The 13,026-nt window shown below is 42.4% G+C and overlaps 1 protein-coding gene across 3 annotated transcripts in view; it reads left to right on the plus strand.

The window, feature by feature from the left end:
- LOC135558633 (ephrin type-B receptor 1-like) overlaps positions 1-13,026 on the plus strand; it is a 362,430-nt gene that overhangs the window by 285,245 nt on the left and 64,159 nt on the right. For all 3 annotated transcript variants that reach the window (XR_010458378.1, XR_010458379.1, XM_064992582.1), the window contains exon 6: positions 4,682-4,806. Coding sequence is in view for 1 of the 3 variants with exons in the window: in XM_064992582.1 (XP_064848654.1) it covers positions 4,682-4,806 (125 nt within the window). In the remaining 2 variants the exon portion in view is untranslated. The remainder of the gene's footprint in view (positions 1-4,681; positions 4,807-13,026) is intronic.

Consider the following 13,026-nt stretch of genomic DNA (forward strand, 5'->3'; position numbering starts at 1 on the left):
GACAGGGTAGGAGGAGAGTGCGGGGGCTGAAACCGAGAGAGGGAGGCAGGTGGAGTGGAGGGGGTTGAGTTGATTGGCTGGGGGTTATTTGGGGATTTTGGGAGCTGGAGTGTGATTAAGTTTGGTGTGTTTACGAAAAGTGTGTGTGTGGGGGGGGGGGGGGGCACAGGGTGTGTGTATAGTAGTGTGTGGTAGAATGAGGTGATGGAGGGGTTTATTTCCACAAAATAGAGTGTGTATAGACATACTGTATCTGGCGCACTGTTAGTATGTTTTGGGGTCAGAATAATGAGCCTCCATCTCTCAGCCTTCCACACAGAGATCCAAACATGCACTCAACTAAAGTATATACTAACGTCATTCTCCTGTATCATGCTTTTTATTTTTATTTAACTAGGAAAGTCAGTTAAGAACAAATTCTTATTTACAATGACGGCCTACCCCGGCCAAACCCGGATGACTCTGGGCTAATTTTGCGCCACCTTATGGGACTCCCAATCACAGCCAGATGTGATACAGCCTGGAGCCGAACCAGGGATTGTAGTGGTACCTCTTGCACTGAGATGCAGTGCCTTAGGCAGCTGCGCCACTCGGGAACTAAATGACATCAACAGAAAATATACTGAGTGATAGAATACGGAGACCCGAAGTATATGAAATACGTAAGTGAAAAAAATAAAGACCTTTTCCGTTACAAATGTAGACATAGATGACAGAGAAAAGCCAACCCCCAATATAATTTGGGATGCCTTTAAAGTGTGCATTAGGGGAATAATAATCTCATACTCAGTAAAAATTCAATCTGAGTTAGAAATTACAATTATCTTAAAATTACACTATCTTAAAAAAAGCCCATAAAAAATATTTACATGAAAAAGAAATGTCTGTAATATGTTATTTTACTTTTGAAGAGAGTCAACACCTACAGGTTAAACTCAAATAAAGCATACTATTTAATGGCAAATAAACCTGGTACACACCTTGCAGCTCTCACATAACGAATACAATTTTAAACGATTAGGATACAAATGCTTTAATAAGAAACAACAATGCTATTCATAACAAAAAATATATGAAAATCTATATAAATCAGAATTAAATAACAGTTGGTCTGATCCTACAGCTTTCTTAGACTCAATTACCATGAAGCAACTGTAGGCAGTTAGAAAGCAATCACTGAAATGGAAATCACCCCAAAATAAATATTGCGCGGTGAAAAGCACCAGGGATGGACGTCTTTCCCATAGCATTTTTTGTATATTCTGGGTCAAAGTAGCTCCCCTTTTTACTCTAATGACAAAACAAATGTGCTTCCGAGTTCCATGTATCAAACAGTTATGTCAGTTGTATTAGAACCAGGGAAACCAGGAGAGTCCCCTGCAGATTACAGTCCCAGGGGTGGAATAAGTTCTGGCAATAAAATAATAGCAAAACTCATAAGCAACAGAATGGCAAAAGTCTTACCAGACTTAGTACATATTAATAAAACGAGGTTTATTAAATATAGACACTGACAAAGAAATACAAGAACATGTTTCAATTTAATACTATACGCTAAAAAACAAGATGTAGATTTATCAATAATGGCTGTTGATGCCGAAAAGGCTTTCGACAGTCTTGAGTGGCCTTTTCTAAGTATTCTAATTCCTAATTCTATGCTTCCATATACTCCTGGAATGGATACTGTGAAAGATAAGCAAAGAGCAAAGAGAGGGGCAGAGAATTCCCTTTCCTCCATACACTGGAGGTAACGTATTGCTCCTGTCCAATCAGGGCTAAATTCACACAGACACACACATTCATGCTACACTCACATCACAATTACTGCAACCAGAGTCATATTTACTATTACTAATACTAAATAATACTGCACAATGTAAACACTTTCTATGATACATTGGACTATACATTGGACTACACATTAAATGTATAGTGACAATACAGTAAATGTATAGTGACAATACAGTAAATGTATAGTGACAATACAGTAAATGTATAGTGACAATACAGTAAATGTACAGTGACAATACAGTACATGTATAGTGACAATACAGTAAATGTATAGTGACAATACAGTAAATGTATAGTGACAATACAGTAAATGTATAGTGACAATACAGTAAATGTATAGTGACAATACAGTACATGTATAGTGACAATACAGTAAATGTATAGTGACAATACAGTAAATGTATAGTGACAATACAGTAAATGTATAGTGACAATATAGTAAATGTATAGTGACAATACAGTAAATTTATAGTGACAATATAGTAAATGTATAGTGACAATACAGTAAATGTATAGTGACAATACAGTAAATGTATAGTGACAATGCAGTAAATGTATAGTGACAATATAGTAAATGTATAGTGACAATACAGTACATGTATAGTGACAATACAGTAAATGTATAGTGACAATACAGTAAATGTATAGTGACAATACAGTACATGTATAGTGACAATACAGTAAATGTATAGTGACAATACAGTAAATGTATAGTGACAATACAGTAAATGTATAGTGACACTGTATCAGAGAAAGTGTTTACGTGTTTGCCTTCCTGTATTATACTTATGTTAAAATATATATATATATGTTCTACTGAGCCATTTACTTTATGTTCGTATTCTTATCTTTTTGTTGCATTGTCAAGGATTAACCTTGAAGTCAGCATGTCGTTGGATGGTGTCGTTGGATGGTGTCGTTGGATGGTGTCGTTGGATGGTGCCGTTGGATGGTGCCGTTGGATGGTGTCGTTGGATGGTGTCGTTGGATGGTGTCGTTGGATGGTGTCGTTGGATGGTGTCGTTGGATGGTGTCGTTGGATGGTGTCGTTGGATGGAGTCGTTGGATGGTGTCGTTGGATGGTGTCGTTGGATGGTGTCGTTGGATGGTGCCGTTGGATGGTGCCGTTGGATGGTGCCGTTGGATGGTGCCGTTGGATGGTGTCGTTGGATGGTGTCGTTGGATGGTGTCGTTGGATGGTGTCGTTGGATGGTGTCGTTGGATGGTGTCGTTGGATGGTGTCGTTGGATGGTGTCGTTGGATGGTGTCGTTGGATGGTGTCGTTGGATGGAGTCGTTGGATGGTGTCGTTGGATGGTGTCGTTAGATGGTGTCGTTGGATGGTGTCGTTGGATGGTGTCGTTGGATGGTGTCGTTGGATGGTGTCGTTGGATGGTGTATACCATGAATATCCTGTACATACGACTAATAAAACTTCACACCAAACGCTTTGTCTTCGCCGCTCGGTCTCCAACCCAACCACCCCTTCCTCTGCTAGCCCAGTAAGACAGGAGCAAGGAATGATAATAGAGATGATAGCACGGAGGACAAAAGCAAGGGAATGAAGGGGAAGTTGCTGGGGCAGTGGGTTAATTCAGAACCCATATGTGTGCACTCAGGTGTGCTGTGTCTGAATGGGAGAGAGAGCAGAGAGGGAGAGAGAGTATAAGAGAATAGGCCCACACTGTGCTCTCAGGTGTGCTGTGTCTGAATGGGAGAGAGAGCAGAGAGAGAGAGAGAGAGAGAGTATAAGAGAATAGGCCCACACTGTGCTCTCAGGTGTGCTGTGTCTGAATGGGAGAGAGAGCAGAGAGAGAGAGAGAGAGAGAGTATAAGAGAATAGGCCCACACTGTGCACTCAGCTGTGCTGTGTCTGAATGGGAGAGAGAGAAGAGAGAGAGAGAGAGAGAGAGAGCATAAGAGAATAGGCCCACACTGTGCACTCAGCTGTGCTGTGTCTGAATGGGAGAGAGAGAAGAGAGAGAGAGAGAGAGAGAGAGAGAGAGAGAGAGAGAGAGAGAGAGAGAGAGCATAAGAGAATAGGCCCACACTGTGCACTCAGGTGTGCTGTGTCTGAATGGGAGAGAGAGCAGAGAGAGAGAGAGAGAGAGAGCGAGCATAAGAGAATAGGCCCACACTGTGCTCTCAGGTGTGCTGTGTCTGAATGGGAGAGAGAGCAGAGAGAGAGAGAGAGAGAGAGAGCAGAGAGAGAGAGAGAGAGAGAGAGAGAGAGAGAGTATAAGAGAATAGGCCCACACTGTGCACTCAGGTGTGCTGTGTCTGAATGGGAGAGAGAGAAGAGAGAGAGAGAGAGAGAGAGAGAGAGAGAGAGAGTATAAGAGAATAGGCCCACACTGTGCACTCAGGTGTGCTGTGTCTGAATGGGAGAGAGAGAAGAGAGAGAGAGATAGAGAGAGAGAGCATAAGAGAATAGGCCCACACTGAGCACCCAGGTCGAAACCATTAAAAAGAGATGGGATGGAGTTTTATTCCAAAGGGCAGTTTCTTATCAAGAAAATAATTTAACACTTCATATGGTTCAGATCTTTGTGCTGCATGAGGTAATGATTTTATTCAGACGCAATGTAGATTTTTACCTTACTGTATCGGAGGCGGAGATCCACACAAAGAGAGAGAAATGGGGACCATGAAAAGTGAGGATGTTTTTAAAGATGTGCTTGCTGCCCCATGACAGGTCTGACTGCAGATTCTTAACGGCTTGACTTTTGTCTGATAATTTTTTCTGTGTTACAAAGTGTTAACTTTGTGTAACTTTCATTGCCACTTTCTTGCATCGTTCAGGCTGTTACAAGACACAGAGAAGCCATTTTGGTTTTCCATACAGAGTGGTTGTTAAACTTCCTGTTTCTCTTCCTGTTTCCTGTTTGCAGCCCCCTCGATCGTACCCATCATGCACCAGGTGAGCTCCACCATGAAGAGCTTCACGTTGTCATGGCCACAGCCCGAACAGCCCAACGGAATCATCTTGGACTACGAGCTACGCTTCTATGAGAAGGTAGGCTCTGCGTGTGTGTGTGTTTGTGTGTGCGTGTGTGCATGTGTGTACTGTATAAGGGTACGTCTGCACAGACATTCATCTGCTTATACACTGTGTTTATATGTATGTGAATTGATACAAAAGATACCAAGAGAAGTTTCTCTTCTTTTTCGAAGTGAAATCCCCAACCCCCCTGGGCTGATAATGTCATCTCAGTTCCACCTCCAGTCCACCTTTCCTTCCCACTGTTCTTTGGTTTCCCTGCCTTCCCTGTCGGATGAAGTGAATACCTTGACCTCCGCTCCATCTCGCTCCCCTCCCTACTCCAACTGCGGTAATGCTATGCGTCTGGTGGAGCTAGCATCGACCCGTCTACTGCCGTCTGCTCCTACACAATAGAACCTGCTTTAATAGGATACAAGAGCTGACCAGAGTGGCTATGGTAGCAGGTTTTATTGACCTATAGGCTTTTCCCAAGTCCACAGTTTACATTCATGATGATATGAGCCTGAAGAAGACAGAGTCGGCTGGTTGGTGGGTTGGTCGTCTGGTTGGTGAGCTGGTTGCCTAATTGGTGAATTGGTCGGCTGGTTGGTGGGTTGGATGACTGGTTGGTGGGTTGGTCGGCTGGTTGGTGGGTTGGTCGGTGGGTTGGTTGGCTGGTTGGTGGGTGGTTTGGTCAACTGGTTGGTGGGTTGGTCGGCTGGTTGGTGAGTTGGTTGCCTAATTGGTGTGTTGGTCGGCTGTTTGGTTGGATGACTGGTTGGTGGGTTGGTCGGCTGGTTGGTGGGTTGGTCAACTGGTTGGTTGATTGGTCAACAGGTTGGTGGGTTGGTCGTCTGGTTGGTGGGTTGGTCGGCTGGTTGGTGGGTTGGTCGGCTGGTTGGTGGGTTGGATGGCTGGTTTGTTGGTTGGTCGGGCGGTTGGTCAGCTGGTTGGTTGGTCAATAGGTTAATGGGTGGGTTGGTGGGATGGTGGGTTAGTCTGCTGTTTGGTGGGTGGGTTAGTCAACTGGTTGGTGGGTTGGTTGGCTGGTTGGTGGGTTGGTTGGTTGGCTGGCTGGTTTGTGGGTTGGTCGGATGTATGGTGGGTTGGTCGGCTGGTTGGTCAACTGGCTGGTTGAAAGGTTGGTGTGTTGGTCACCTGGTTGGTGGGTTGCTCGCCTGGTCAGTGGGTTGGTCAACTGGTTGGTTGATTCATCAGGTTGGTGGGTTAGTCGGCTGATTGATGTGCTAATTGGCTGGTTGTTGTGTTAATCAGCTGGTTGGTGGGTTGGTTGGGTGGTTGGTAGGTGGGTGGGTTGGTTGGTTGACTGGTTGGTTGGTCGATAGGTTAATGGGTTGGTCGGCTGGTTGGTGGGTTAGTCAGCTGGTTGGTGGGTGGGTTAGTCGGCTGGTTAGTGGGTTGGATCGGCTGGTTGGTTGGTGGGTTAGTCTGCTGGTTGGTTGTTGGGTTGGTCGGCTGGTTGGTTGGTGGGTTGGTTGGTTGATCGGCTGGTTGCTGGGTTGGATGGCTGGTTGGTGGGTTGGTCATCTGGTTAATGGGTTGGTCGGCTGGTTGCTGGGTTGGTTGGCTGGTTGGTCGGCTGGTTGGTTGGTTGGTGGGTTAGTCGGTTGGTTGGATGGATGGTGGGTTGGTCAGCTGGTTGGTTGGTGGGTGGGTTGGTTGGTGGGCTGGTTGGTGGGTGGGTTGGTCCGCTGGTCGGTGGATCGTTCAACAGGTTGGTCTTTTGGTTGTCTGGTTGGTGGGTTGGTCTTCTGGTTGGTGGGGTGGTTGATAGGTTGGAAGGTTGGATGGCTTGTTGGTGGGTTGGTCTTGTGTTTGTTTCCGTGGTTGATAGGTTGGTGGGTTAGTCGGCTGGTTGGTGGGTTAAGTCGGCTGGTTGGTGGGTTAGTCAGCGTGTTGGGGGGTTTGTAGTTTTCCTCTGGACATGTAGGAGTATCTTACAGAACTCTGCATGCAGGGTTTCAATGGGGTGTTTGTCCTATTTAATGAAATCTTGTTTTGCAAGTGGACCCCACACCTCACTGCCATAAATTGCAAATGGTTCAATGATATATTCATTTAGTTTTAGACAAATTTTAAGAGGTATTTCAATTTGAATTTGCTTTTTAATGACGTAGAATGCCCTGCGTGCTTTCTCTCTCAGTTGATTCACTACCTCATTAAGGTGTCCAGTTGAGCTTATTTTTAAACCTAAGTAATTGTAGTGTGTGCAGTACTCTATATATTTTGTACCAATTGTGAACTTTGGTCTAATTCCCTGAGATCTGGATCTTCTCTGGAAAATCATTACTTTTTGGGGGTTTACTGCCAGGGCCCAGGTCTGGCAGGACTGCTCTAGCAGGTCCAGGCCCTGCTGTAGGCCATGTGCTGTGGGTGACAGCAGGCATAGGTCATCTGCGAAGAGTAGGCATTTAATTTCTGAATTGTGGAGACTAACACCAGGGGCTGAGGATTTTTCTAGAATAGTGGCCAATTCATTGATGTAAATATTGAAGAGTGCAGGGCTCAGATATCAACCCTGACAAAGGCCCCACCCCTGGTTAAAGAATTCTGTTATTTTCTTGCCTATGTTAATGCTGCATGTATTGCCAGTATACATTGATTTAATTATGTCATATGTTTTACACCCTACACCACTTTCAATAACTTTGTAGAACAGTCCTGTATGCCAAATAGAATCCAATGCTTTTTGGAAGTCGATAAAGCAAACGTATATTTTGGTATTATTTTGATGGACATGTTTATCTATCAGGGTGTGTACAGTGTAAATATGATCAGTTGTGCAATGTTTTGGTATAAATGCAATTTGGATTTTACACAAGACATTGTGCTTATTAAGGAAGATTAGAACTCTTACATTGATAATACTACAGAAAACCTTCCCCAGGTTACTGTTCACACAAATGCCCCTGTAATTGTTAGGGTCAAATTTGTCTCCGTTCTTAAAGATTGTGGTTGAGTCCTTGATTCCAGATGTCAGGGAAATAACCTACACTCAGGATCAAATTAAACAGTTCTAATATAGCCAATTGAAATTTTGCACTAGTGAGTTTGAGCATCTCATTTAGGATGCATTCAGGTCCGCATGCTTTTTTAAATTTGAGAGCCTGAAGTTTCTTATAGAGCACCTGGTCAGTAATTGGGGAGTCCAATGGATTTTGATCGTCCTTTATAGCTTTTGCTAATCCATTAAACTTCTCATGAATTTGGCGTTGTTCTGCGTTTGTTTCAATTTGAACGGTGTTGTAGAGTGTTTTAAAATGGGTTGTCCATATGTCACCATTTTGTATTGCTAATTCCTCTTGTTTAGATTTTTTTTGTCTTTTCCAATTTTGCCAGAAGTTGTTTGTGTTTATGGACTCCTCAATTAGTGTCAGCTGCTTGCTGTTGTACTGTGCTTTTTGGTTCTGAGTGTACGTTTATAGAGGTTTACAGTCTCACAGTAATGAAGGCATAATTCTCCATTATTTGGGTTACTGTGCTTTTCTAAGTTTTTCCTTATAATTTTACAATCTGCATCAAACCAGTTGTCATCTGATCTTTAAAAAACGGCTTCTTTTGCCGTTAGCCTGAATATATGGTTGATGTTTTTTACTTCCCGATTGATGACTTCTTTACTGTGAGTGAATGTGGTATCCAGAAAGTTACCAAAGAGCGTTTGGATATTTTGGTTACAGGTTGCTTTCTGGTATTCTTCTGTGCCGTTTTCTCTCTGTCTCTCTCTTTCTCTCTGTCTCTCTAATTCTCTCTGTCTCTCTCTTTCTCTCTGTCTCACTTTCTCTCTTTCTCTCTGTCTCTCTCTTTCTCTCTGTCTCTCTAATTATATCTGTCTCTCTTTCTCTCTATGTCTCTCTCTTTCTATCTATATCTCTCTCTTTCTCTCTTGCTCTTTCTCCCTGTCTCTCTAATTCTCTCTGTCTCTTTCTCTCTATATCTCTCTCTTTCTCTATATCTCTCTCTCTTTCTCTCTTGCTCTTTCTCCCTGTCTCTCTAATTCTCTCTGTTTCTCTTTCTCTCTGTCTCTCTAATGCTCTCTGTCTCTCTTTCTCTCTATGTCTCTCTCTTTCTCTCTATATATCTCTCTTTCTCTCTTGCTTTTTCTCTGTCTCTAATTCTCTCTGTCTCTCTTTCTCTCTGTCTCTCTCTTTCTCTCTGTCTCTCTCTTTCTCTCTATATCTCTCTCTTTCTCTCTCTCTTTCTCTCTGTCTCTCTCTTTCTCTCTATATCTCTCTCTTTCTCTCTCTCTTTCTCTCTGTCTCTATCTTTCTCTCTTTCTTTCTCTCTATGTCTCTCTCTTTCTCCCTCTCTCTCTCTCGTTCTCTCTGTCTCTCTTTCTTTCTGTCTTTCTTTCTCTCTGTCTCTCTTTCTCTCTGTCTCTCTCTTTCTCTCTCTTTTTCTCTCTGTCTTTCTTTCTCTCTGTCTCTCTTTCTCGTTGTCTCTCCTTCTTCCTCTCTATTTCTCTCTATCTGTCTCTTTCTCTCTCTGTCTCTCTCTTTCTCTCTCTCTCTCTGTCTTTCTCTGTCTTTCTCTGTCGGTCTCTCTCTCTGTTTCTCTGTCTCCCTCAATTCAATTTAAGGGGTTTATTGGAATGGGAACATGTTTACATTGCCATAGCAAGTGAAATAGATAATAAACAAAATTGAAATAAACAAACCCAAATTAACAGTAAACATTACGCTCACAAAAATTCCAAAAGACTAATGACATGTCAAATGTCATATTATGTGCAAATAGTTAAAGTACAAAAAGGAAAATAAATAAACATAAATATGAGTTGTATTTACAATGGTGTTTGTTCTTCACTGGATGCCCTTTTCTTATGGCAACAGGCCACAAATATTGCTGCTGTAATGGTGGTATTTCACCCAATAGATAGTTTATAGTTTATCAAATTTGGGTTTGTTTTTGAAGTCATTGTGAGTCTGTGTTATCCGAGGGAAATATGTGTCTCTAATATGGTCATACATTTGGCAAGAGGTTAGGAAGTGCAGCTCAGTTTCCACCGCATTTTGTTGGCAGTGTGAACATAGCCTGTCTTCTCTTGAGCAAGGCTCACTGAGTCTGTGCATAGTCAAAGCTTTCCTTAAGTCTGGGTCAATCACAGTGGTCAAGTATTTTGCAACTGTGTGCTCTCTGTTTAGGGCCAAATAACATTCTAGTTTGCTCAGTTTTTTTGTTAATTCTTTCCAATGTATGGGGCTCTGTAGGGTCTGTTTGTGCTGTGAAAAGAGCCCAAGGACCCGCTTGCTTAAAGGACTCTTCTCCAGGTTCATCTCTCTGTAGGTGATGGCTTTGTTATGTATGGTTTGGGAATCACTTCATTTTAGGTGGTTGTAGAATTTATCAGCTCTTTTCTGGATTTTGATCATTAGTGGGTATCGGCCTTATTCTGCTCTGCATGCATTATTTGGTGTTTTACGTTGTAACTCAATTCTGTCAATCGTACTCCACTTTGTTCCCTCTGAACGGCTCAGAAGTCTCTCTATAACACAAATTTCTGTACATTCGTAAAGTGCTGATATGGTCCTTTAGGCATCCAAATATATCACAGAGGGGTGTCTCACTGCTGGATCTGTGTCTATAACACTCTCCTCTGCACATGGCCTCTCTCGTTCTTGCTCGCACCGCGGGAAACTTACAGCCTAGATAATGCAGCCATTAAAGCCTGGGGTTTATTATCAAATGTATCAAAATGGCCTTGCCGTCTTGCCGTCTTTCCCTCGTCGTCTTTTTCTGTGTCTAAGAACAGGTGATATAAGTATTTTTAGGTTTCACAGTTATGGAGCTGTGGACGATTGTTCCCAAGGACTTTCAAGCTACGCTAGTAGCTTTCATTTTGTCTTCAAGTGCAGGGTAGAGAATAGTTTTACAACATAAGTCATTGCAGTACATCGTCTTCCCACACAGATCTGTTATACGGTAAATGGGTTGTTTAACTCACTGTAATACAGTATTAGTGGAGTGCATAGTTACACTTTGTTGTTGGAAGGACACTGAAGTGTTCATTGTATAAGTTAAAAGAGATCTCCATACAGAATTTGAACCCATAACCTCCCGAGTTGTAGTTTTCTAGGTGTACGTGACCCAAATAGTGTGAGGGGAGAGGAGGGATTGGGAGACAGAAGTACCGTAAGGAGGGAGAACTGAAAAGAGGTATCCAGTGCTCTTAACTCTATAGGCTGTCCACCAAACAGACCACTACCCCCTTTCACTCCAGAGTAAGCAGTCCTGGAATTGTGTCATTTGGCGAGCAAGCAGAAATGAATGAACGGTCTGTAGAGAAGAAGTGGCATCTCATTTCCTCTTTCTTTTCTCCTTTTAGTTTGTTCTCCTAAAGTTTGGTGGGTAGAAGAGCAAGGCGTCCATTACCAGTAGAGTGGAGAGCCAGGGATGCTCTGAACTGGCTCAGCTGGCTCTGGTTACTGAGGTCTGTGTTCAAGAGAACAGAATGTGTGTGTATATGTGTGTATTTTTAATAGAAATACATTTTAGGTCCCCACGAGGATAGAAGAACATAATGTATGTGTATATAATGTGTGTGTCTGTGTGACTCAGTGGTTCTGTGGGTTGCAGTAGCATTGCCAAACAGGGAGGAGTCAAAGAACTCCAGAGTTGTCCACTGTCGACCAAACATCACTATTACCCACTGTGCTTTTGCCCACTGTAATTTCCATTGAACTCCAAACACAACTCATGTCTTTATCATTAATCTATTCTCTCAGTTGGCCTTGACTGAAACCTCACATTATTATCCCAGCTCAATATGCACACAACAATGTCATGATTTATAATGGGAACTTTAGAAAAGCTGAATTTTGACTCTATTCCCTGGCACCATTAGTATTTAAACTTTCAGACTTCTTTGTATTTCTTTCTCCTCTCTTTCTCTCTTTCTCTTTTTCTCTCTTTCGGCAGCTCTCCCTATTTTCTCCTCTTGTCCTCATTGGTCTGTGCTACACCCAGCTCTTGTAGGCCCAAGCTGTATTCTCAGGTGAGCTGTAGTGTAGAGACTAAGAGCTAAGTCCTCTGAGTGTTTGCAGATGTCAGAAATAAAAGAAGGATAAACAAACTAAATGAGTGAAGGCGACCCATTGCTGTTCCTCCGAAATCCCCTACCTTTTTCGCTTTCCCCCAATCCTGAGAGAGTTGTTCAGAGCTTTGAGCTCCCCAGTGAGTAATCTGAGTTAGTTTGTGTGTGTGTGTGTGTGTGTGTGTGTGTGTGTGTGTGTGTGTGTGTGTGTGTGTGTGTGTGTGTGTGTGTGTGTGTGTGTGTGTGTGTGTGTGTGTGTGTGTGTGTGTGTGTGTGTGTGTGTGTGTGTGTGTGTGTGTGTGTGTGTGTGTGTGTGTGTGTGTGTGTGTGCGGGCATGTGTCCGTGTGTGTGTTTGCATGCATCTACACTAGGTGAACCAAATGCAGCATGCTGCCAATGCTTAGCTAGCAATTACTGTGATCATGTCTTAGTGAGAGGCCCCCTCTCTTCCCTTTCAAGAGTGACTTTTGCTTGTGTCTTTATGGTGAGCGTGTGAACGCAGCTATACATCCGATCTCCCACAGTAAATATGCACTGTAAGTGGCTTATGGCAGGGCTAGAGTTGAAAGGAGATAGCATGCATGATACCCATCAACTGTAGACAGAGAGAATATAGTAATGCCATCATTTAGTATTGTGCTATGCTTCAGGGAATCATTAAAAAAAATACTAACAGTTAAGCTGTTTCAACATTTTATTTGCTATATATCTGTAATATGCAGATTATTAATACATTTGAAATACCCTTTAATATCAGCTTCAAGCGGGTTATTTTAATTCATAATGAATATGGTAATTCCTTGCTTATGGTATAGTAATGAAAGCCATGGTGCCTCTGTGATTGAAATTGTTTACTGATGGTATAGTTGCCTTAGGCTTTTCATTCACGTCAGTAGCATAAATCAATAAATAGTGTGCAAAGCTGTCATCAAGGCAAAGGGTGGCTACTTTGAAGAATCTCAAATCTCAAATATATTTTGATTTGTTTAAAACTTATTTGGTTACTACATGATTCCATATGTGTTATTTCATGATTTTGATGTCTTCACTATTATTCAACAATGGAGAAAATAGTAAAAATAAAGAAAACCCTTGAATGAGTAGGTGTGTCCAAACCTTTGACTGGTACTGTATAGATATAGAATTTATAACCATTTTATATAGTCTACTATGTGTCAGAAAATATTCGCACCCCTTGACT

This window comes from Oncorhynchus masou, chromosome 17 (genome assembly GCF_036934945.1).
Source record: "Oncorhynchus masou masou isolate Uvic2021 chromosome 17, UVic_Omas_1.1, whole genome shotgun sequence".
Taxonomy (NCBI): domain Eukaryota; kingdom Metazoa; phylum Chordata; class Actinopteri; order Salmoniformes; family Salmonidae; genus Oncorhynchus; species Oncorhynchus masou.